Below are 25,046 nucleotides of genomic sequence, written 5' to 3'. Positions count from 1 at the left end.
ATGTTGCTCTTTTCAGACGATAAAAAAGATAACTCTACAGAACAATGGCGGACGAAAGGCAGACGCTGAAATCCTGCTGATACAAAACACTGTAGTTTCCTGTTACAAGGGCTTAATTTGCTTTTTAAAAAAAAGGTAGAATTTACGCACCGGCGCTTATTTTGGGAATCAAATGACAGGATTACTCTGCAAGTCGATTGTATAGCTTGCTGTCGGGAGTCACGGTTGTTGACTGATGCCTTTTCTCTTCCTTTGGCATTTCTTTTTGAAAGTTTTCTGTTTACAAGTGCGGATTAGCTTGCACGTGCATGCTATGAAGTAACGGCTTTGTTAATTATAACACAATAGCCATTGTCACTGGTGTGTGGCCAGCTGCCAATAACGTTTTAAAATTTAGAAACACACGCAGTTTTTAAATTGTATGTCACTATAAATAGATTTAGGTTTCCCCTGATATGTTCAGTACAATCCATACATTACAACACCCAAGAGAGCTTGTAGTTTAAAAAAGCATTTTAAATTCTGATATAATCCCTGAGTTCTCTCTTACTTTACTGTATTAAGCTGAACAGTATGGAATTTTACTAAATCATGTAAATGATGTTAATTTTTAGTGTTGTAAGACCACAGACTTCTGTCACTGACACATTCTATTTTTATCTGACACATAATGGTCTGACCCATGGCTGATCAGCCGTCTGATTACAATGTGTCCATCTAGCCATACTATTTTTTGAGCCAGTACATTTGTTCACATTCTCAGTCAGTTTTATCCAAATTATTGTCCTCTTTCATAGTTGCTGTTATGTATACATTGATCTTCACAGCCTTCATGTGACTCAAAAAAAGGTGTTGAGTGATACTCTTTATCCAAGATGCTAAACTGTGCAAAACAATATTGCAACACTTTTTCAAGTTTTTGTACCCCAATTAAAAATTTTTTTACATGCCTGTTTATTTATTCAAATAATCTATGCCTAAAAAGGCACTTTTAATTGTTTTGTGTTTTTATTGTTCAGATTAATCAAATGCACTGATTTTGATCTCTTTACTTGTGTTAACAGAACAATGGACGCAGATGTTCTTACAGAGGTTCCCCTGGTGTTGAAGAAGTTGGTGAGGATGATTGCCCGAGGATTTTACTCCATGGAGCACGCCCTCATTGTTGACATGTTGGTCAGACATCCTTGTATCAAGGTCAGTTGGATCCTTTTTGTTTTACTCTCCTTTGTTTTGGTCCTGTGCAACAAGTGTGAACTGTGATGAAAATTTCTCTACGGCTAGTTATCCAAGTTGCTGTGTGGTCCCTGGTGATCGTTACCTGTTAATTTTTTGTATTTTAAAGGTTTAAATCTGAAAATCCCACAAATAAATAGAGCCATGACATTTCTGCAATTAGCTGACATTGCTTGTTGTTGACATGTTGGTCAGACATCCTTGTATCAAGGTCAGTTGGATCCTTTTTGTTTTACTCTCCTTTGTTTTGGTCCTGTGCAACAAGTGTGAACTGTGATGAAAATTTCTCTACGGCTAGTTATCCAAGTTGCTGTGTGGTCCCTGGTGATCGTTACCTGTTAATTTTTTGTATTTTAAAGGTTTAAATCTGAAAATCCCACAAATAAATAGAGCCATGACATTTCTGCAATTAGCTGACATTGCTTGTTGCACTTGCAGCAGGTTACACCTTGATATAGAATCTCACTTTCTCAGCTTGGAAAACAGAAAATATACAGTGCCCTTTTGGTGGAAAAGTTCCCTCATTATCAACCAGTGTGTCAGCTTTTTGTTTCTACTCTTTTTTTCTGACTTGTTCACAGGAGGATGATCTTTCAGAACTGTTGAGGTATGAGAAACGCCACCTGCGTTCCTTGTTAAACACGCTGAAGGCAGAGAAATTCTTGAAGAGTCGAATGCGTGTAGAGACAGATGCAGAGGGCAAGTCAACTCGTCACAGCTATTACTTCATCTCCTACAATATCTATGTCAATGTTGTGAAATACAAACTTGACCATATCCGCAAGAAAATTGAGACAGAGGAACGGAACACCAGCAGCAGATCTTCCTTCAAGTGAGTGGCTGTGGATTTTATGTGTATGAATTAAAGATTTGTGTTGTCAACATTATCCACAAGTTCACAGTGTGAATGTATCTGTTGGGATTCTTATGGGAAAGTTTGTTGCAGTCACCTACTTTCACTTCTCGGAGCGCATAACAGCCACTTAGCGATTGAGAAGGCAGACTACGTCATTTACGACATGGTCAGCTGCTAGAAATGATTTGATGTTATTTGTGTATCTGTTTGGTTAGCGGCAAGTGTATCACACTGAAAATTTAATACTGCAGTCCTTTATCGAAGTGAGCTGTTTGTATAACAGAAAATATCATGAATTCAACTTGACCTGAATAATTCAAATTCAAATAACAAATCGTGCAGAAAAATGTCATGATGAATTTGTATTGCAAAGGCAATCTGTCATAATGAGGTACTTAATTTTCATATTATTTAGACTACAGACAAGTTTGGGTATCTCAAGCTTCCCTAATGGCTCACACCCCCATTGTATGCAATGGGTGCCCAGAATGTGGCAAAACCTTCACAATGAAAGTCGCTTGTTCATTTCAATGCTTGTGGTTCTCTCAGGTGCCAGGAGATTTGTTCCGTATAACTCTCGCTTACTCCATTTCACATGTTGTATGTATTTAGAGTGCTTACTTCCCTTCGATTATTTAACCCCTTCACTGCCACAGTATATTAGCATTTTGGTATTGCTGGTCAATGGGAAAGAACCGTGTTTAAACCCCATCAAGAAGTTGGACAGTGGTTACCTCCCATTTAGTTTTCACAAATGTCCTGAAAAGTGCTGATGTAAATGCCACATACCTAGTACGTGTATGGGCGTAGGACAAACCAAAAATGACCACATAATACATACGGGGTGGGCAGTGAAGGGGTTAATGGCTCATAGTTACCCCCATTGTATGCCATAGGTGCCCAGATTGTGGCAAAACTTTCACAGACTTCGAAGTGGGGCAGCTCCTTGACTGCGCCACACAGCAGCTGCTCTGCACGCTTTGCCAGGCGGAGGTGGTGGAAGACGAGAGCTCCTTGCCGCAGAAAGACGCTCGCACCTCCCTGGCCAAGTTCAACGAACAGATCCAGCCCATCTTCAACCTTCTGCAAGAGTGTGAGGACATCAAGCTGGCTCCGGCTTTGTTAGAGCCAGAGCCGACTGACATTAGGAAGTTCACACGGTTAGTACAGTGGAGCTTCCCTTTTTGGCTCACGTAAGTGTAGCCTATGCGATGCTAACTTTTGTCTGTCTGTGCGTGCGTGCGTGCGTGTGTGATAGAAACTTTAACATTTCCGAGTCTATGGATAAAGCTCGCATAAGAAGATTACGTCTCGGTCAAAAGTGTTTGACGTGTGGGATAGAAACTTTAACATTTGAAGACGTCACATTATGACGTAAGAGGGTTAGACGTCACGCGAAGGAATTGCTGAAAGTCTCGGTCATTGTTATTGTGAGCGGGCCGAGACTAGTTGGCAGATCTAGTGTCTCGCTTTCTTGCACAGTTTCACCTATGCTTACTGTGTGTGTGTGTGTGTATGTGTGACGGAGTGATTGAGTTTGTGTTACTGTTTGTCGATTTCTTACGTGAGCCTTGAAGGCTTCGCCTCTTGTTATTTAAGACTTTCAAAAATCTTAGGAAATCAGGTCTCAAAATGGAGGTCATTTTGCAGACGTTTCTGTTAAGTAACGACAGATAAGGAAAGTATAGAGCTGTAGAAGGTTCAAGCACAAGTAAAAGTAGAACAGCTTGTGTAGTCAAACAAAAAGAAAAGATGTACACAACTCTTGCTATAAATTGTTTCAAGCACAAGTAAAACTAAGTACTACTACTTCTTAGGTAAACCAATCTGCTTAGACTTTGGAGGCTTAAAGGTCCTTGTCTACATTTTTATACCGAAATCGCCATTTGACCATTAAAATGCAGAGTCTATTATCTACAATTATCAACAATACACCCCCTTTCGATCAGGAAAGACGAAGCCAGTGTAGCCGTTTGAAAATTCATTGTAGTATACCAGCGTAGTACTCATAGTAGGATATCCTTATTTGTGGCCATTTCTGCGAAAAGGGACCTTGTTGACAAATTTATCGATTTTGAGTTTTGGATTTTATTTGACAGACTGTTATATTTAGAACGTGATGTGAGAATTTCAGACCTTCAAATTTATTTTTCACGGAGTTATGACCCTTTTTTTGAGATACCCCCAAAATGACTTAACACTTTCGTGACGGGAGGTGACTATATTAGTAATAGCGCTGCAACGCCCACGGACGGGAAGTGACTATTTTAGTATTAGACATACAAGGTACACGACTCGTGATTGCTTCCCGGTTTTTGAAGCTTGCAGTAAATTGAGTTGTTTCCCTTGATACACGTGGTTTTCTCTTCCGGCTTGATCAAATTAGTGCAGATTTGCGTGGTGTTTTCGAACAAAAAAAATGAATCGAAGGCGAGCCTTGTCACGGGAGGAGATTCTCCGGATGTTGGATCTTGAGGATCCTGTAGATCATGATACATCGTGTCGTTTTAGCCTCAAGAAAGCGATAATAGCAGTGATATTGAGGAAGAAACAGTCCCGTTGTTGCTAGTACGAGTCGGCAACTACACGTGGTAGGGGGTGATACTGCTAGACGAACATGTATCTCGGAATCGTGCAGGAGGTATGGGGGCGTGGCAGCACTGATAACAATGGATGGCTGGAGCCTTCAAATCCTTTTGGAATTGTTCATAGGTGTACAGTTGGTACTTTGTTGTGAAAATGTGACTTATATTCAATATGGATTAACTAGACATCATTTGGTGAGTGTTACAGTTTTGTTTCATTTGAGTCAGGATGCTGTGAGTGAATGCGTGATTTGCTTGTTTTTTTCTTTGTACTGTCTCCTTATTTCTGTGTACAATGTTAACAATATTTCAGCTAATTCATAGGATTTACACCTTGTTTGGTTATAACATTATTTATAATACTTTCTGTTAAAAAATAACTTTTAAAAAAAGCAGTGGAAAATAAAACACACACAAAAAAACGTTAAAAAACACAAATTATCCCCCTTTCACCCCCCTTTCACCCCCCTTTGCTAAAACAAATCGCGTGACAAACTTATAAATAGCACGACTGAACTGGGCATCCATTTTTGAATTAGTACACAAAATTTGGTGGTGATTGGACTTAATTCAAGCTTGCTAGACAGATTTCTTTACAGTTACTGATTTTTGGGAAGTTTCTTGGTGGCAAGCTTGGGCAGGCAGGACGTTAACGCCGTGGCAGTGCTAGTCACAATAGTGTTAAAATGGCCAAACTTTTAAAAACAAACTTTTGCCGGGAAATAGTAAGTTCAATCATCTGCCGTTATTACTTGTATGGTTTTAGGTCAAAATAATGTTTCATTCCAGAGTTATTGCCCTTTTTGTAACGTTACCCTAAATTTTACTTTTTCGTCTTTTTCTATCATTCTCTCCTCCCATGCAGAAGAAACAAGTCGCGTAAGGTGAAATTACTACATTTAGTCAAGCTGTGGAACTCACAGAATGTAAATGAACGTAGTCCGCCGCTAGTGCAAAAGGCAGTGAAAGTGACGAGCCTGTTTGGCGCGGTAGCGATTGCGCTGTGCTTCATAGCACGCTTTACTGTACCTCTCTTCGTTTTAACTTTCTGAGCGTGTTTTTAATCCAAACATATCATATCTATATGTTTTTGGAATCAGGAACCGACAAGGAATAAGATGAAATTGTTTTTAAAACGATTTCGTAAACTTAATTTTACTTTGTTCATCTTACCACAGTCACTTCGTTGTTTAGAGAACTTAATTTTAATCATAATTTTTATATTTTTAATTTTCAGAGCTTGTGTTTAATCCGAATATAACATATTTATATGTTTTTGGAATCAGAACATGATGAAGAATAAAATAAAAGTAATTTTCAATCGTTTTATAAAAAAATATTTTTAATTACAATTTTCAGATTTTTAATGACCAAAGTCATAAATTAATTTTTAAGCCTCCATGCTGAAATGCAATACTGAAGTCCGGCCTTCGTCGAAGATTGCTTGGCCAAAATTTCAATCAATTTGATTGAAAAATGAAGGTGTGACAGTGCCGCCTCAACTTTTACAAAAAGCCGGATATGACGTCATAAAAGACATTTATCGAAATAAAAAATCAAAAATCTGGGGATTTTATACCCAGGAACTCTCATGTAAAATTTCATAAAGATCGGTCCAGTAGTTTAGTCTGAATCGCTCTACACACACACACGCACAGACACACACACACATACACCACGACCCTCGTCTCGATTCCCCCTCTATGTTAAAACATTTAATCAAAACTTGACTAAATGTAAAAACAATCAGCCATATGATTTTTTTTCTCGAATATTTCTTCTTCTTTCATACTACCTCTCCCCCCCGCCATGTTCTATTCTTTCTTCACCCACGCACATACAAACACAAACTATTTGAGGCTGTCTGCTGAAAACAATACACACACACCTGTTGACTTGAAGTTGTGGTACTTCTAAATTTCATAACAAGGATTAATTGTTCAGTTTCCTTGGTAAATACAGCTTCCAGTTGTAGAAAGTAACATATGGTGCTGTGGGTCCCTGCACACGTGGGTCTGTCAGTCTGTCCATCACTTCACTGAATTGAAAATGTCATCCGTGCACTCTGCTATCGAACGTCTCCCTTTACTTTCAACAAACTGAAATGCCAATCAGGGTCGAACTTGATGTGGCCGACGATCAAGACATTTTCAAAATGGATTTGTGCTGTCACACACAAAACTGCATGCCTAAGTATTGATGCACCATGCCGAAGACTGAAGTTGCTACCCTCCTCTGTACCCCTGCCTCATTCGCAAGGTAGACGATTTGCTTCTCTGAAACAAAGGCAACCACAGAGTTGATCAACATATTATTTACTAACCACTATTTGCACAGCTCAAGTCTGGTTTTGGGTACCTGTCCACTTGCCATTTCTAAGCTGGTATGGTATGGTGACATTATCGAAAATGTAGTGTGTGTGTGTGTGTGTGTGTGTGTGTGTCTGTGTGTGTGTGTCTGTGTGTGTGTGTGTGTGTGTGTGTCTGTGTGTGTGTGTGTCTGCTTCTTTGTTGGAGAAAACAGCACATAAACACAAATATAACTGTATTGCTCCCCCCCCTTTTTTTTTAAAGTACTGACAAATTGTAAAGTATTAATATGTCTTTACCTACTGAGCAAAGTCCCAAGGGTAAACCATGCTGATTTCCTTGGAACTGGAACCGGCTGGACATAATATTGCTGTTGCCCCATTCTGTCGAACACCTGCTTTGTGGCCAGGCACTTCTGTCTTTTGTTGTTGCACTGTCCGGTGAATTGCTGGACTTGTTTGCTGTTCCACGCCAGCAAACTGAGAGAAAGAGAGTAACATTGGTTAAATAAATAAAAAAGAGGAGTTTAAAAACATACTACACGTACACACATACCACCACCACCATCATCATCATCATCATCATCAGCATCATCATCATCATCATCATCATCATCATCATCAACATCATCATTGTCATTATCATCTCTCTTCCTCTATCTACCCCTCTTTCTCTCTCTCTCTCTCTCTCTCTCTCTCTCTCTCTCTCTCTCTCTCTCTCTCTCTCTCTCACACACACACACACACACACACACACACACACACACACACACACACACACACACACATACAGAAACCCTCACACAACGCGCACACACACACACACAAGCTGCGCGCGCGCGCACACACACACACACAAAACACACACTGCAGTCTATATGGTAACTTACCTGAAATTGTAGCCTGTCATAGATCTAAGTGGAGACAGCAAACGGTAAGAGCAACAGGTTCTCATTTACGATGTCCGGGCATTCAAACGATCAGGAAGAGGAAGACCTTGCTTCGCAATAGGCCTATGCTCTTGGAGAACTCTTTAACCGATTAGTAGTGTGCGTTGTCATCATGAACCTTTACAACACCATCGTGATCAAAGTAGATCTGCTTCGACTTCGGAGTCACAAAATAATGTCCGGGCGAAGTGCAACAAAATTATTCTGAATTAACAGCATTGACCTCGTCAACAAAATCGTTGTCTTATCCCAAAGTGACTTCTGTCAGCAGAACATTCCGTGTTCAACTGAGAAGACTGACTTGCCCTTCCACTATCAGAATTCACAGCTGCAAAGAACAGAATGCCCCAGTCAGTAACCACTGATCTAAATATCAGTAACTTTAGCAAGGGAAGCAACTAAAGATGTAAACGGGGAGTAACTGTTCTTCATCGGGCAACTGCATTTGTCGTCTGCTTTTTCGTACAGTGCTACGGTCGCGTGAAAGTCAGATCTACCTGAACTATGCGTATAGATCCGTCTGGTGAAATGTAGCTGTGTGATGATTTGGCTACATCACTTCTTGCTGAATGTGCTTCCAGATGAAAGTTTATATTAAGCTTACTGTCAAACATTAAAAAAAATAGGTAAGTTGTTTTAACTTGACCAAAACTAGCGACGAAAATTTTGTTCTCGAAGCACAACAAAACACTCTGTCGGCATTTTCGGCATCATCGCAGTCAACTTGTCATCGGTTCGATGTGTTTTTCCTGAGGAGGAATGAACATAAACATTTGTAGAAGTTTGTAATGTTGATCCCAAGACTATTTTCCATTACTTTAAATTGCTGTTCATTGTACTATCGCTGATAATTCATTGAACATTTTAGAAATTCAACTTGAAGTGGGCATCAGTCAGCACAGCAAAGTTTGTTTACATTTTGCTCTAACTTTGACCCCGCGTTTCTCCAATCAGAGGCTTAGCTCAACAGGGTCCCTTTTCGCAGAAATGGCCACATTTGGAAAATGCCAAGCGCAAAACTCCTCTCAAATCCCGTGTATTTCGTGCGTTTAAAAAAAACCGTGGACAGCGCTCCAGTGTCAAACTGTTGCTGCACTTGTTTGGGCGTGGCTATAAGCATAGTGACATGAATTTGATTGGTCAGTATTTTTAGGCAAAGCACAAAAAACAAAAACAAAATTTTACATATATGTTTTTTTCTATAACTTTTTTCCCCATGGTTCATTCATCATCTGACATAACTTTTTAGGAATATCTAACCATAAGATTATTGAAAAAAAGCAAAAATGTAGACGACCACCTTTAAACAAGACACGCAATCATGTCGAACACACACATTGTTTTAAAGCATGATGTACCAATCCAATTTTAGGTAAAACTACTGTGGTAGCCTCGGATTTCCTTGTTGAAGACTTTTCTTGTCGATTTTGTTGTGCTTCACTGTCAAATTGACTTTCATGATCAGCTTCAGCAGTATGCCTTGCCTTGATGTGTTTGGTTGTGTGTGTGTGTGTGTTTGTTTTGTATGTGTGTTTGTTTTGTGTGTGTGTGTGTGTTTTTATAGTCATACATGCACCAAAGGGGTGTCATTGCGTCTTTTTCCCCCCCTGCTCTGATTTTATGCGCCTTTTGTGGCATGGAATAGTAAGGCCAACTAATGTCATGTCATCCCCAGACAACCCAGTATCTTTTTACATTTAGTCAAGTTTTGACTAAATGTTTTAACGTAGAGGGGGAATCGAGACGAGGGTCGTGGTGTATCAGGGATCGCGCTAGCTTTTTAAAAAACCGCGTAAGTCATACGCAACGAAACGAAAAAAACGCGTCACGGACCAATATTTTTGCGTACTACGAAAACACGTACAGACACAAACAAAACACGCACGAAAGACTTAAAGACACTCCTTACCTAAATACGGCGAGTTTTCCTGTCGAACTCCGCGCACGCCTGTCGAATAACACCCCTGTGGCCGAGGTCTTGTCGGCTACGTAGCGGCTTTACGCATATATGCGCAGAGCCAGCGGACACCGTAAGATGAAAACGTGGTGGTCATGACGCGAGCGTAGCGAAACTTGCGCCGCTACGTTCACCGTAAAGTTACGACAGCTCCCCCCCCTGTCGTAAACCTTTGCGCAGCACGCGTGTGGCGAAAAAACATGGCGGGCAGCACGTTATTTTTTCTGATACTTTTGCGGCGGAACTTCAACCGTCAACGGATGTTGCTGAACAGATCCTCATTGCTTTGCTTCTTTTTTTCTAGCCAAGGTGTGGATTTCAACTTCACTAAAATGTCCGCCGCGGTGCTTTGGTGCTCCAGCTTCGACAATGTGATAAAGAACAAAACAAATACTATATTACGTAATCAAACACAACAGCATGCTGTAAAGTACACAAAAAGAAAGAATTCTCCGTATCGCCGAGACTAATAGACTTCCTTGAGGCTTTTGACGTCACTAGTTAGACGCGACTTCACGGGATATACCCCTTCACTAAAAATAGTACAACTTTGCGCACAGCGTTAGCTCCTTACGTATTTCGTTACTCCGCAAACGACTAAGCAAGCGTCGTGACCACCAAGTTACGCATTTGCGGAGCTACGGAATAAGTTGGCTTTACGTGTTCGTAACTCCATGCGTAACCTAACTTATTTGCGCTACCGACAAGACCTCGGCCACTGCTGTCTCCAACCTTCGGGCCTTGCGAGTTTGTTTCCCGCTCTAATACGACTAGACACACTTCCGCCTTTTGGAAGCGCGAGATGGGAGAGCAGCTAATGTCTGTTTCATTATCCGACAAGACATTATCTGGTAATACCCTCGTTACGTTCGTTTGCGATACTTCGATGCAAAAAGAAACGGACTTTAGTTTTGACGCGCAGATTTCATGTGTGTCGTCACTTCTCGAGCCCTATAGTCAGTTTCAGGATCGGGTGATTATTAAGTCAGAGCAAAAGCGCTGCGTGAAGACAAGAAGAAGTTACAATAGTTTTGCGTATGGCTTACGCAGCGCGGCGAAAAAAACGCGTCAGCGACTTTTAAAATGCGTCAAATACGCAAAAATCGTGCGTAAACGCGATCCCTGTGTCTGTCTGTCTGTCTGTCTGTCTGTCTGTCTGTCTGTGCGTGTGTGTGTGTAGAGCGATTCAGACTAAACTACTGGACCGATCTTTATGAAATTTTACATGAGAGTTCCTGGGAATGATATCCTCGGACGTTTTTTTCTTTTTTTCGATAAATGTCTTTGATGACGTCATATCCGGCTTTTTGTAAAAGTTGAGGCGGCACTGTCACACCCTCATTTTTCAATCAAATTGATTGAAATTTTTGAAAAGCAATCTTCGACAAAGGCCGGACTTCGGTATTGCATTTCATCTTGGTTGCTTAAAAATTAATTGATGACTTTGGTCATTAAAAATCTTAAAATTGTAATTTTCTTTATAAAACGATCCTAATTTACGTTCATCATTTCCTGATTTCAAAAAACATATAAATATGTTATATTTGGATTAAAAACAAGCTCTGAAAATTAAAAATATAAAAATTATGATCAAATTTAAATGTTTGAAATCAATTTAAAAACACTTTCATCTTATTCCTTGTCGGTTCCTGATTCCATCATAGATATGATATGTTTGGATTAAAAACGCGCTCAGAAAGTTAAAACGAAGAGAGGTACAGTAAAGCGTGCTATGAAGCACAGCGCAACCGCTACCGCGCCAAACAGGCTCGTCACTTTCACTGCCTTTTGCACTAGCGGCGGACTACGTTCAGTTTCATTCTGTGAGTTCCACAGCTTGACTAAATGTAGTAATTTTGCCTTACGCGACTTGTTGTACTTTTGGTGTAGTTCATATCAGGAATGGTAGATTAGTGAGTGAAGACACAAATTCAGAAAGAGAGGCACATTCTTTGAACAAATACCAGTGATGTAAGTGTGGTGATGTAAACACGTGTCAGCAAAATTTTCAAATGCGTCAGACATACGTTAACACAATCCTTGCTCTTCATGATGAAAACATCTGCAGGACAGCAGTTTTTGTTTTATTTTGTTGTGTGTTAAATACTGTTTAAAAGGCACAGTAAGCCTCCCGTAAACCATCGAAGATACTGTCAGGCTTTTACACACAGTACAAACACGCTTTCATTTAAACACTCACCGCTTGAAAAAGGTGCCCTCGGTAAAGAGCGAGCAATTTTCAAAGAATTTATTTTTGCGTGGTTTATCTTACCCCTGAGCCATCATGAACCTGTGTGATCCAGTTTCCTTTTTTTAGTCGTCAGTTTGAGATTTCAATGCGACTCTCTGTAAGCTTATCTGCAATAGCACGTTATTGTGTACCTCTGAATCTAAAACGCAACAAACGGCTGCGAACTAGAGCGGTGGCGGTTGACGGTTCAGAGGAACTAGCGCAAGGCACAACCGTCATCTGCTATGAGAAAGACGTTTTGCGTGACACGTTTCCGAGCTTTTCTTTTTTTAAACTTTGAAAACTTCGAATTCTACTGATCTTGTCTTGATGAAAAAAGAATTCTTTTATGATTTTAAGAATGTTTGTGTAACAAGCTGTCAATTTATTATTTAGATTTTAAAAGTTAGGTTTAGCATCAAAACAAGGCGCCTGATTGTCCGTTCGCATAGTAAAAGAAAATAAATTCTTTGAAAATGTCTCACTCTCGACAGAAAGCAGCCAGGATGTTCCCGTTCGGTGAGCGTTCAAATGGAAGTATGCTTGCACTGTATGTAGAGGCTCTGGGAGCTCAGTGATGGTTTATGGGAGGCTTACTGTGCCTTTAATTAATGTATGAATGGTGTTCTCAGTGCCCCATTAAATCTAATTAACTCTAATTATAGAATCTTTCCCCCACAACAGGCAGGGTCAGGCACAAGTCAAACCGCGGCCGGACGCAGACACCATGGTATGGAGTGGGGCATCCACAAAAGACTTAGGGTTTGGCTACTCCGAGTCGAGCGTCACCATCACCATGGGAGAAGACGATGGAGCGTCTGCGCCTGAGAAGAAAGAAGTCCCAATCTGGATGCAGAAGAGTACGGTGGAAGGAGTACCTATGCTGGATGGAGGAGATACATTGGTATGTATGGATTTTGAGTTGGGAAGAGTTATTTGAAGTGTTGGTCAAATGAAGAGTGCTAAATTTGAGCAATACTTGATGTAGTCTGTTATCAAGATAGAGCACAAGTATAATTTTGTGTGTGTCAGTGTGTGTGTGTGTGAGAGAGAGAGAGTTTGTAATGTTATTGTCATTGTTGTTTGCCTTGTTTTCCCTCGGCAGTGGGGAAGGAGGGGAGATAACATTTTGGTTATATGAGTTATGTCTTTGAGTGATGTCCCTTACATCAGCATGCCAGTTGCTCCACATTATTTTATTTGATTAATTTTATTTTATTTTTTTTATTTTTTATTCAATGAACATTCTATTGGGGTTCTAATCCGAAAATATCAAATCTTAGGATGTCATGTTTTCTCATATGTGCACAGCCGAGGCAGTTCTTGAATAACATTGAGGGCGGGGATGTAGCTCAGTCGGTAGCGCGCTGGATTTGTATCCAGTTGGCCGCTGTCAGCGTGAGTTCGTCCCCACGTTCGGCGAGAGATTTATTTCTCAGAGTCAACTTTGTGTGCAGACTCTCCTCGGTGTCCGAACACCCCCGTGCGTACACGCAAGCACAAGACCAAGTGCGCACGAAAAAGATCCTGTAATCCATGTCCGAGTTGGGTGGGTTATAGAAACACGAAAATACCCAGCATGCTTTCCCCAAAAACGGCGTATGGCTGCCTAAATGGCGGGGTAAAAAACCGGTCATACACGTAAAATTCCACACGTGCAAAAAAACACGAGTGTACATGGGAGTTTCAGCCCACGAACGCAGAAGAAGAAGAAGAAGAAGAATAACATTCTATAAGAGTGAGAAAGAATTCAGGGTGTACAGGGGGAAAAGAAAAAACTGCCTAGCAGAGGTTCTACTCTGAAATGATTGTGGTACACTGTAATCAGTGGTTGTTATTTTTGCCTTATCCAGATGGGAGCTGCCAAAGAGGCCAGCACATCACGTGCTGGTGCAGGTGCACTCAACAGTGAGGACATCATGCAGACTCTTCTAGTCCACGAACCCAAGGCGGGGTCGTCACGGTTACCAGATCAAGAATCAAGCGACGAGTCTGACAGGGAAGTTGAAAGCGTATCGGGTGTTGCGGGAGGTATGAGTTGTCTGCTTCTTAATTTTTTCTCCTCTCCATTTTTTATTTATTCGTTTTATGAAATAAAACTTTTTGTTTCCTTTGCTATTTTTTCTCCAAACACACCTCTTTTCAAGAGTAATTGTTATGTTCAGTAAAAACATTTGCCTGCACAGTCTCATTTTTATGAGTTTCTTTCAAAACTTAACTCGAAACGGAAATTGGAATGTGCTTTTCACCTGAAAGTTACCTAAGGCAATGCACACCAGTTTGATTTGTTTAAGTGCATATCTTGCTCTTTTTTTTCTTCTTTTTTTGATGGGCCACATTTAAAAACAAATTCTGTTTACACAGGTGATGTAGAAGAAATGGAGAGTGATGATGATGAGGATGCAGCACCTACGATAACGATAGGAGACAGGCGACTGCCGTACCATGACGTGACTGAAGACATGGTTGCAACCATGACCCCAGCAGAGAAAGAGGAGTACATTAGAATTGGCCAAGAAATGTATGAGAATTACTATGAATGATTTTTGCATCAATAGTAGCCTTACATCTGATGGAAAACAAAAACGACAGAATGAAATGAAAGCGTATGAACTCTTTGTCAACCTGGACTGGAGGTATGATTGATTGGTTTACTGATGCTAAAGTCCGTCCTTAATTGAGCACGAAGTCGACTTGGCGAAGCTACACGAAGTCTTTATACCGAAATCCTGCAGCTACAGTGAAGTACTTCGTCAACTACTTCGCTTTGCAAATTTTGACATGCGAAGCTTCGCCATAGCTGTGACGAAGTTGTTCTTTTTGCCAGAAGAGTGCTTTTTGATTTAAGATGGATGTAAAAATCACACTCTTAAAAAGCAGAGTGTATTCCCTTGGACTTCGCGAAACTATGCTGAAAATAGTTCAATTAGGGGACGAATTCTCGTTCTGGAAGCTTCGCGAAGTGAGCTACGCGAAGTCGACTTCGTCAAATTAAGGACAGGCTGAAAGGTGTGCTTGTGTGTGTGTTTTACAGTATGGCATTAACTGTAATTTGAAAGTAAAAACTAAATAAAGGCATTATAAACCAAGCAGCACTTCTGGATATCAAAAATATACTCCCTCCAAAGAACAACATCAATTTAGGCTTCTTCTCAAGCCATTGTTGTAGAGACTTTCTGTTAATGGTTGATAATGGTTCAATTAAGACTTCCAGGTTCGTTCTTGCATTTTTTCTCCTTCTTTACAGAATGCCTGTAGAGTCTAGAATCAAAAGGGCACTGCATTTGTTATTTTGTTGTTGAATTTGTATTTGTTATCCATTCCTGATTTGTGTTGGCATATAAAATGATTATGCTACATTGTTCATATCAGGAGTTTCTGGTTCGCCTTACAAACCACTGTGTTTGAGACATGAATAGAGAACTTAGAGGAAAGGGTGCTATCTTAAATTCTTCCTGTTGAATGCACATTTGATAATGGTAGAAAAATGATCTGATCAGTTACAGCAGTCCCTCTCATGAACGGACACCCTTGGGCCATAGCAAAACTGTCCGTACATTGCAGGTGTCCGGTCACGGAAGGGGTGACCACACCACCCCCTCCCCCATACACTCACACAGAGACACACAAACAACAGGATTGAGTCTATGCTAATCACTTCTTGTGGCTACTAAACAATAACAATAAACTCCTAATACTTCTTTAAACATTCTGTAAAAATGATTTGTATGAAAAGTGTTGAAAAGAAGAGAAAAAATAAATCCTCAAGGCAGTGAACACACTCGCCATGCACTGACATACGAAAGCAGCCACACAAACACAGCACAGAGGAGCGTGTGCAGGTGCTTCGCAAGAATAAGCTTGAAAACCAGTTTGAATAAATAGCAGCAGATAGAGCTGCATGTCATAATCATGTAATTTATTTTCTTCTTGTCTGGCTTTATTGACTTCAGTCGGAAATACACTGTACATAACACAGCTCCCACTCTCCCTCACTAATGCCTACCCCAAGCCGTGACAACTGAGGCTTGGAAATTGTGTGGAAGAGTACACCTCTCTATTTCTCTCCAATGCTCTTCCTGCTGACATGCAGTGACACCGGACACCCCACAGAGTTTAGCCAGCTACCCCTCCACCCCCCCTCCCCCCCTCCCTCTCTCTCACTCCCTCCAGCCATGTACTGTTTGGGGCTGTGGCCAGAGAGGCCAGCTGCACTGTTCACTCAGAGCAAAACCAGTTGACTGTGTCATAACTTTTGACAAAGCAAGACAACTGAAGGGTTCACAGATTAGGCGACCGACTCACTGGTCAAGGCTGAGGGGAAACAAGAGTATCTTGTCAATGAAAGAGGTTACACACAGACACACGATGCTGAGAACTGTGGCCGGCTTTTCCCTCTCTTTCGCTCAGGACCTTTATCGACTGTGGTTTCTGTTTTTTACGTCCAACAGACAAGAATAAAGAGCACGGTGCAGTTTCATGTTGGCATCTTCGCATGTACTCGAACTCCACTCCTGACCAAAACTACCCCCCCCCCCCCCCCCCCCTCCTGATGGGTACACATTCAAGTTATCAGTGACTGTCATCACGCCATTGCGGCTGTGATCTTTGTACCAAGAGCCGGACTGCTCTGTTATCGATTTTGTTGTGGTGAAAATTTGACGATGGTCTGTCCGTACATTGGAGGTATGACCTGCTGTTGGGACCGAAAATGAGTGTCCGCGTCCACGTTTTGCAGGTGTCCCTTTGAGGGGGGGGGGGGGGGGGGCAAATATAGAAGGAAAACACTCCGTGCCGAGCAAATGTGTCCGTACATGTCAGGTGTCCGCTCACGCCGGGGGCCGTACATTGCAGGGACTGCTGTACTTCAGTGGCATGATATACTGGCAACTGTAATGGCGGATATCTGTAAAATAATCTTTTTGTATGAAGACTGCACTGTATAACTGCGTGTGTGTGTGTGTGTGTGTGTGTGTGTGTGTGTGTTGATGGCCTATATATGTTTTTTTTATGAACATTGTTGGATGTGTATTAGAGTGTATTGGTCATTTTTGTAAACAAGTACAATGAGTGAAAGGAATTAAAATTAGCCCTGGAACATACTGTTATGTGTGGTTTTTTTTTCTGTTCTTCTTCTTTTGTGTGTGTGTGCTGTGCACAGATATGGATGCAGTTTGCTCTCACAAGAATTGGGATTTTCTTTTTTAAACAACAGCTGAACATGTATGGGCAGTGGTTTTCTCTTTCTCTCTCTCTGCAAATCATGTGTTTGTGTGTGTATGTGTGCACGCTTATCTCTCGATTGGTGTCTGTGTGTGGAGGTTTGCGTGTCATGTGTCTATGTGTACTGCTTCTTCTTCTTCTACGACGGTTTGTCTATGTGTACATCTGTGCCAGTGTGTCAATCAGGTCGGAGGGGGAAGGGACCGAGAATCGTTACCTTCCCTCTCATTAAATAGAGGGGGCCAAACATACAGAGCTGCAACGCACTTTCAGCACACGCACATGCACACAAACAAAAATAAAAACAAACAAAACAAGAAATTCCTCCGAGGTAGGAAAAACACCCCCGTTGGTCAAAGGGAAATAACCATTCTCACTGCCACCAACTGAGAAGGTTATTTCCCTTTGACCATTAATATGTCCCTCTATAAGTCCTTGTAGAATCTTAATCCACCAATAACTCCCTAACCGTGTGTTTGACTGGTCCCAATTTTTGTAAGGACCGTCTGAGGAATGTACAAAACCTGTTCACCAAGTTTGGTGACGATTGGTCCGTTCATTCTTGAGATCTATATGCGAACACAAACACACACACACAAACAAACAAACAAACACATCGACCGAATCCTATACACACCCCTATACCGGGGGTGTAAAAATCTCAGAAGAATGCCACTGTTTTTTTCAGATCCAGACTGGCACTACCCTCCCCCCCCCCCCCCCCCACCCTGCACTTTTGATTCTGCATGGTGTGTGCGTGTAGCAGCAGTGGTTAAATCATTTGAACTTCATGACTGTGACTGGGCTACTACTAGAAATCTGCAGAAGTGGCAATGATAATGTAGAAGATGACGACCAGGTCTGAAACTTGTGTTTGTTTTCTGGAAGAAAAACGAACACACACACACACACACACACACAAACGACCAAGCAAATAGAAACTGAACAGAGATGCAGATACATAGTATAAGGAATTTTGTGTTCATAAAAAATACACATGGATATATCATTTCTGCTTCTGCTGCTTCCTCTTCTCAGTTGCCCGCCAATCCAACCCAGTTAATCCCTCATTGCAATACATTGGGACCCCCCATGTAAGACCCCCCCAATTTACCTGAAACTTTCCCCCTTTTTAAAATTTAGATTTTTTTCCAGATTTTATTTTTTTCACATCGGTAAATTTACCCCTGTTTAAAGACCTGATTTTCTTAGATTTTAGGTCTCCAGAGGGAGGTTTGACTGTATTAAGGTGAGCCTACTATTCACCATGACGGACGCTTTTCTGACAAAATGTGTGACCCTGAGTCACCTGCTGGGCGCGAGCGCACGAGTCGCGACACGCGATGAATGGCATGAAATCATTTTCTTGTCACTTTCCGTCGAAAGGCTCGAATGTGTGTATGATATTTGTCAGTCGCACAAAAGCTTTCCGTTTTTCAGGCGCCGCTTAGGTTGAAAAGATGTTTGCTTTCGGCGACATTAGAAAATGGATACAGGCCCTGAAAAGACTAGTTTTTTTCGCACCCAATGTTCAGCCTTCACTATCATTATCGGCACACGCCGTGCGGATCATATTTCTGTCTGCAGTAGGTCCTCGGTTCAGTATTTCAGCACAAGGTTACTCAAGCGGTGATTTCGTATCTCGAGGATTATTTGGAGTGTGACGTTACCAGCTAGGTATTTCCGGCCCCCGAACTGATTTTTCCACAAATGACACTGACAAACTCGATCGTGTCTAGTCAATATTAATGACAATGATGACAGTACGTATACCAGCACGAGGCGACTACGCTGACTGAAGCCCGGAAAAACGCCACTGAGTGTAAATGGAAATACTTAATTTAGCGGAAGAGAACCAAAATGGAACAGATTTTCAGTAACTCCGGACCTATAGCTTTCAGACAAGTTTTAGGTTGTACATTTCTACTGATGCCAACTGAATAAATAAATGTAAAATGATACCAGTGCAGGCATAATATATAATACGTGTATGGGTTGGAAATTCTGACGTCACCGTGTTCTTATTTGTGACACTTGGGGAAAACTTTAAAAGGGACATTTGATATATATATTGTGTGTGTGTGTGTGTGTGTGTGTGTGTGTGTGTGTGTGTATGTGCGTGTGTCACGGTGTGTGTGTACCGTGTGCGTCTCTCTCTCTCTCTCTCTCTCTCTCTCCGTGTGTCTCACTCTCTGTTAGTGGCTGTGTGTGTCATGTGTGTGTTTGTGCCGTTGTGTGTGTATCTCTCTCTCTCGTCTCCCTCCTCTCTCTCTCTCTCTCTCTCTCTCTCTCTATGTGTGTGTGTGTGTGTCTCACTCTCTGTTAGTGGCTGTGTGTGTCATGTGTGTGTTTGTGTGTGTGTATCAGTCTCTCTCTCTCGTCTGCCTCCTCTCTCTCTCTCTCTCTCTGCCTCCTCTCTCTCTCTCTCTCTCTCTGGGATAAAATTCATAGACACGTACATCTTAGACGACTACAGAGTCTGGTGCCTATCGTACCTGCCTTTAGCGGTTCACATTATGCACATAGAGATTCGGATACAAGTCAGTTTGTGTGTTGTCTTTATTTCAGGACGCGAATCCTTAAGCCAATAAGAAATATATAGGAAAGTGTTCTATGTACATTGCTGTTACCAGTAATATCTCAATCATACTTGCTTGTTTTACCTAAACAAACCACAGGCGCACGCACGCCCACTGACACACGCAAACGGCACACACACATGCGAACACACACACACACACACACAGCTAATACTCATACATGAGGGGGATGGGGGTGGACGGGCAGTTATTGGGGGGGGGGGGGGCATCGGGGGGAAAATTAATATAATTAAAGAAATGTTATAGATAGGATGGAAATATCATTTGATTTCCGCCAACAAGGCGGGGTGGCAATTCAGTCAGCGGTCGGGCGGGGGGGGGGGGGGGGGGGGGGGGGGGGGGGGGGGGGGGGGGGGGGGGGGGGCAATTAGCCTGCTACCGTCAATGTCACGAAAACCACGTCGTCAAAGTGTCACACCGAGTCACCCCCCTCCGTCACACAGTGTCACTCCCTCGGTCACCTGTTGGTCTTTTCTGCAAACCGACACTGACAGAAAATACAGGCGCCTGATTGCAATATTGTAATTCATGTAGCAGCTAGATAGACTGAGATCGTGATGAAGAACGGTTTGTCACAACCTGGAACCGCCTCTGTCACACCGTGTCACTGACTTCCATGTCGTACCATGTAACCCCCTCCCCCCCCCCCCCCCCCGTCACACCCTCCATTGTTACATCTCTGAATAACCCCCTCTGTCACACCCTCAGTGTAACCGCCTCTCTAAACAACAACAACAACAACAACAACACCCTGCCTCCCAAGAAGAAGAAGAACAATAACAACAACGTGAAATCAGAAAGAAATGAGTCCTTTTTCGCTGTGTCAGTGATACAAATCTTTTTTTTTTTTTTTTTTTTTACTCGAGGCTAAAGTTATCCTGTAGTTTCTCATAGAATACAACTTAAATTTTTAGCGATACCTGTACGTACGTCACAGTCATAGCGGCAGGTATTTCTGTCGCACCGCCACTCAGCTACGATTTGGCACTCTGACAGGAATCGGCCAAATCAACACAATGCGAAAGCAAAATGCTTTACCTCAGATATATTTTCCCTCCAATCTCCCCCTTTGGCCAGAAGCTTGATCCCTCTAGCAAAACCAACGAAACGCATTGACAAAACAGCCCAGCAGATCCGAAAACTTGACACAGCAGAATAAAATTAACCCCAGACAGACAGATATAGATAGAACGGGCAAACAAATAAACAGACACCGAGGGAATCCACACATAAAGCCAGCTGCCAGCTGCAAAAGCCGTGCCATGTCAAATTTGACAGGCGCCGATTTCGGCCCAGAGTGCGAGCCACGAAATCGTAAACACAGCGAGCACGTGGCGAAGGAAGGGAATTCCTGCAAAAAGAAGGGGGAATGCCCAGTGACGTCACTCCCCGCAAGCTGCGCGCGCAGTGACACCGTGCTGTGTAGCGCGAGTCAGTCGGTGTCTGACAGCAGTGGCAGACGATCAGTTCTCTACTAGTCACTACTAGTGGGAGAAAAGGGGGTAACTCTGTGTGTACTGGAGGGGCAGTAAGACTACACACTGGCCAGTGACGCATTGTTCGGCGATGGCTTGGCGCTTCGATTCACGGATTCAAGTTGAGTGGCTGTGGTAGCTAGCGGTGTTGGAAGCGAAGCGAGATTTACAGAACCCTGTGTGTGTGTGTGGTGTGCGTGTGCTTCTGTGAACTGCAACCCCAGCCTCTCTCCGTTTTCTCGGAGACAACAGCCCCCATACTCGATGCTGTGACACAGAGCCGTCGGGAGACCCGGGTTTCTCTCTCAGTCTCACGCCTTGCACTACAATGGCTGAAGAGCGAACCAACATCGTGGAAGACTGGCTTCGCTCTCTCAATCTAGTCCACTACACACAGGATTTCATCGATAACGGCTACGATGATCTGGAAGTGTGCAAGCAGATCGGGGAGGATGATTTAGACGCCATCGATGTGAAAAAACCGTCGCACCGCGACAAGCTGATGCGAGCAGTGCAGGTTCTGCGCGAGGAAGGGGGCACGGCTGTTTACTTCACTCTGGAAGAGACTGACGACGTGTCAGGCTCTGGCACTTCTCCTAGAACCAGTGTCAACAGCGCCGGAGGAGGGGTACGGGGTGGTAGTGGTGGGGATACGTCTCGTTCTCAGGGAAGCAAACCTAAACCCAAACCCAAACCTACGAACTCAGTCAACTTAGGTGATAACGGCAGTGGTGGTGACAAAGTCAGTAATGTAGCTTCCACGGTGCTAGAATCTGAAGAGGTTCGGCCCCCGGAGCCCCCTCCACCACCCGCCACCATCACCAAAGTCCCCTCCGCGCCACAAACACCTTCAACGAACACAACGCCGATGTCAGCGGCGATGACTGACCCTTCCTTATCGCAAATGCCCATTGGGGCTGCCGCTGGTGGGGATGCAAGTTTCTTGAGTGGTGTGGGTGGGGGTGGGGGTGCCCGTCGCATGGATGCTTACGATGTGGGGAAATCAGCGTTGTTGACGTATACCAAAGTGCAGCTGAGGAGCATACTGAATGACCGCCTGTATGAGGATGAGGTTTACCTGGCCAACCCACCTTACACTAACCAGGTAAGAATCAAGTCCTCAGGTGTGATTTGGTTAGTTGTGGTTCACCTTGCAGTGTGTAACATTACTCAGTGTCTGTGTTTTGTGTGTGTTTGTGTGAGCCTGTATGTAATACGCTGTTTTCCAAGGTGTTTTGGTTTTGAAGCAGTTCAAATTTTGAACTTGAAGTTGAAGACATTGCACAAGCAGCCACCTGATCCCATAAATTTATACCAAAACAACAAGCATACAAACATGGATACACACAAATAGCACACACACACACACAGTACAATGTGTACGGCTCTTGTTCTAATTGTTGAAATAACCTTCCAATGTTTGTCTTAGCCCACCGCCAGCAGTGCCTGTATGTTTTTCCTTCTCTGGGTATAATCCATCATGTGTTTTACTGTTTAGCTTGTCCTGAAAACAGTGCTAATCCATGGGGATCCAATTTTTCTGGGCATTGTTCAACTGCAGGTAGTTACACATCTCATTGCAGTAGCTCAAACAACGTGTGCAGCACAATGAATATTTCATGACTAAGTATGGTTAGGCGGACTGGACTGGTCCGAGGACTCTGAGTGCGTGTGTGACACATCTTTATTTTCTAGAGCTCTGTTTCACACTCTGTGTACGTTGAAAAGGAACAGGTTACACGGGACTGAGAGAGAGAGAGAGAGAGAGAGAGAGAGATTGAGAGAGATTGAGAGAGATTGAGAGAGAGAGACACACACACAACACAATTATCGGTTATACAGCTACATAGAAGGAACATTAGTCCATCAGTGTGTGTTATTTCAGAGAGAGAGAGAGATATCAAGTGTACTGTGTTTGGTGTTGACACAGTGTCAACAACCATGACCCCCACCCCCTGACAATAATACTCTCACTGTGTTGGTCCACTGTTCTACTTCTGGCCAGACAGTCTTTCTACAGGTACTTACCCTGTGGTCACAGAGCACAGCATTTGTAACTGTCACACACGATAGCTGTAACAGTGTAAGCTGTAACTGGTATGCGTACTAAGTTAGTTCTTCTCAGTATGACTATGATAGAACTAGAAGTCAGTTCTAACTTCTACAGGGCTTGAGGGCAACACCATATATTATTTGTGTGTAAATTTGTTCGTGCACAGTTCGACTTTGATCGTGGAAAAATCAGTTAGCACATTTACCTTTGTGGTCGCAGGCTACAGATTTGTGTGTGTGTGTGTGTGCTTGGGACAATGGGAGCTTGTGTCACTGCCTGCTTTACTCAACACCTGTTTGCAAGAATACGATTCCCTTGGATCACTGTTCACAGCGGTCTCGGTTTTATTAAACTGCTCTTTTGAACGATTTTTGGAGGAAACAGAATAATTCCCCCCCCCCCCCCCCCCTCTCTCATGTTTTTCTCCCTCTCTGTCCTCCCCACTCGCTCTATTCCTGGTGTAGCCAGACTTTTTTCATGCGCCTTCGTTTCTTCTTCTCTCCTCTGAATTCCTGTCAAATCACTATCAAGGCTCGCCAGACAGACCAGCTGGTCTCCCAGCAGAAATATTCGCGACTCTTTCAGCAGACACACAGAGCCAAGGGGGCGGCCAGCAAGTTGTAAACACTGACCCCCACAGATGACTTTGATGCTGAAAGTGAAAGGGCCAGTCTGCTGTTTACACCTGCAGGCCAGCGCTTTTACGGGAAAGGTGTGACATTTCACGGGGATTTTTGTTTTGGAGGGTGTGTGTGTGTAGGGGGAGGGGGGGGTGTTCCCCTGCTCGGCAGGATCGAATGTATGGGTAAAAATGAACTTGAAGTTGTGAGTTCTAAAAACGTCGTGGAGACACATCGTAGACGGATCAGGGATGGCCAAATCGTCCGCCCGGTCGCCAGGGGCGAGTAAAATATCCGCCGGTCTAGTAGAAACCGCATGGCAACTCGCCCGGCCAATGATCAAATGCGACCATTTTGGTTGTAAATTATAGTATATTATCGAGTTGTAAAGCCATATAAACATCGCAGATCAACTGTGGTATGTACCGGGCCAGCGAAATTTCTGCTGGGCTAGTGACTTTCTGGCGATTTAAAATGTAGAGATTTGGCCATCCCTGCCGGGATAGTCGGAGGAATTACACAGCAATTTCCGTACAGGGAAACACACGCTGACGCATACGTGGAAGTTTACCTCAATTTCATGATCCAAAGTTTGCCTCAATTTCATGATCCATTTTATACAAATTTATTTAACGCTTGCCTACTTGTATAGATGCCTCACTCTGTATGCCTGTCTATCTGATTGTCTCACTTGACACAGTCGCACTTTTGCACTCTCTTTCTCCCCACACATTAACCTTGATTTCACTGATTGTTACATACATACATGTGTGTATAGTATAATAGGTCTCGACAGGAACGCTCCCCGCAGTTGTTATAATCCGTTATCAACCCGAACCCTCCCCCGCGCACCCCACGAGACCGTTAGCCGTGGGATGATAAGATCTATCCTTTTCCGGCCGCAGAACTAATCGTGTTATGCAGTCTTGTTGGACCAAACGACCCTTTTGTTG

At 42.8% G+C, this 25,046-nt stretch overlaps 2 protein-coding genes and 1 long non-coding RNA gene across 5 annotated transcripts in view; 2 read left to right on the top strand and 1 right to left on the bottom strand.

Moving 5' to 3' along the window:
• Positions 1-29: 29 nt before the first annotated feature.
• Positions 30-16,888, top strand: LOC138962660 (general transcription factor IIE subunit 1-like). Of its 2 annotated transcripts, XM_070334560.1 has the most exons (7): positions 30-135; positions 1,065-1,197; positions 1,818-2,068; positions 2,989-3,252; positions 12,807-13,026; positions 13,976-14,153; positions 14,487-16,888. In XM_070334560.1, exons 2-7 carry the CDS (start codon positions 1,069-1,071, stop codon positions 14,663-14,665), a joined length of 1,221 nt encoding a protein of 406 aa, XP_070190661.1. In that variant the 5' UTR covers positions 30-135; positions 1,065-1,068; the 3' UTR covers positions 14,666-16,888. The 2 variants fall into 2 exon arrangements, with proteins under 2 accessions (XP_070190661.1, XP_070190662.1); XM_070334561.1 differs by lacking the exons at positions 30-135; positions 1,065-1,197 and adding an exon at positions 1,419-1,447.
• Positions 5,934-8,450, bottom strand: LOC138962661 (uncharacterized). Its single transcript, XR_011454573.1, has 3 exons — positions 7,876-8,450; positions 7,286-7,465; positions 5,934-6,953 (listed from the first exon to the last, which is right to left on the bottom strand). It is a non-coding gene; the product is annotated as an uncharacterized lncRNA (long non-coding RNA).
• A 4,519-nt stretch (positions 16,889-21,407) lies between the features above and the next one.
• Positions 21,408-25,046, top strand: part of LOC138962670 (SAM and SH3 domain-containing protein 1-like) — a 141,003-nt gene continuing 137,364 nt past the window's right edge. For both annotated transcript variants that reach the window (XM_070334578.1, XM_070334577.1), the window contains exon 1: positions 21,408-22,525. In XM_070334578.1, the coding sequence (XP_070190679.1) occupies positions 21,749-22,525 (777 nt within the window). In that variant the 5' untranslated portion in view covers positions 21,408-21,748. The remainder of the gene's footprint in view (positions 22,526-25,046) is intronic.

Source organism: Littorina saxatilis, linkage group LG3, assembly GCF_037325665.1.
Source record: "Littorina saxatilis isolate snail1 linkage group LG3, US_GU_Lsax_2.0, whole genome shotgun sequence".
Taxonomy (NCBI): domain Eukaryota; kingdom Metazoa; phylum Mollusca; class Gastropoda; order Littorinimorpha; family Littorinidae; genus Littorina; species Littorina saxatilis.
This window is presented reverse-complemented; position numbering and strand designations above follow the sequence as displayed.

Bases quoted from the DNA above. Each gene is read 5' to 3' on its own strand.
- LOC138962660 (XM_070334560.1), top strand. From the start codon at position 1,069: ATGGACGCAGATGTTCTTACAGAGGTTCCCCTGGTGTTGAAGAAGTTG. The intron at 1,198-1,817 runs GTCAGTTGGATC...ACTTGTTCACAG, and splicing joins TCAGACATCCTTGTATCAAG to GAGGATGATCTTTCAGAACT. The intron at 2,069-2,988 runs GTGAGTGGCTGT...TGTATGCCATAG, and splicing joins AGCAGCAGATCTTCCTTCAA to GTGCCCAGATTGTGGCAAAA.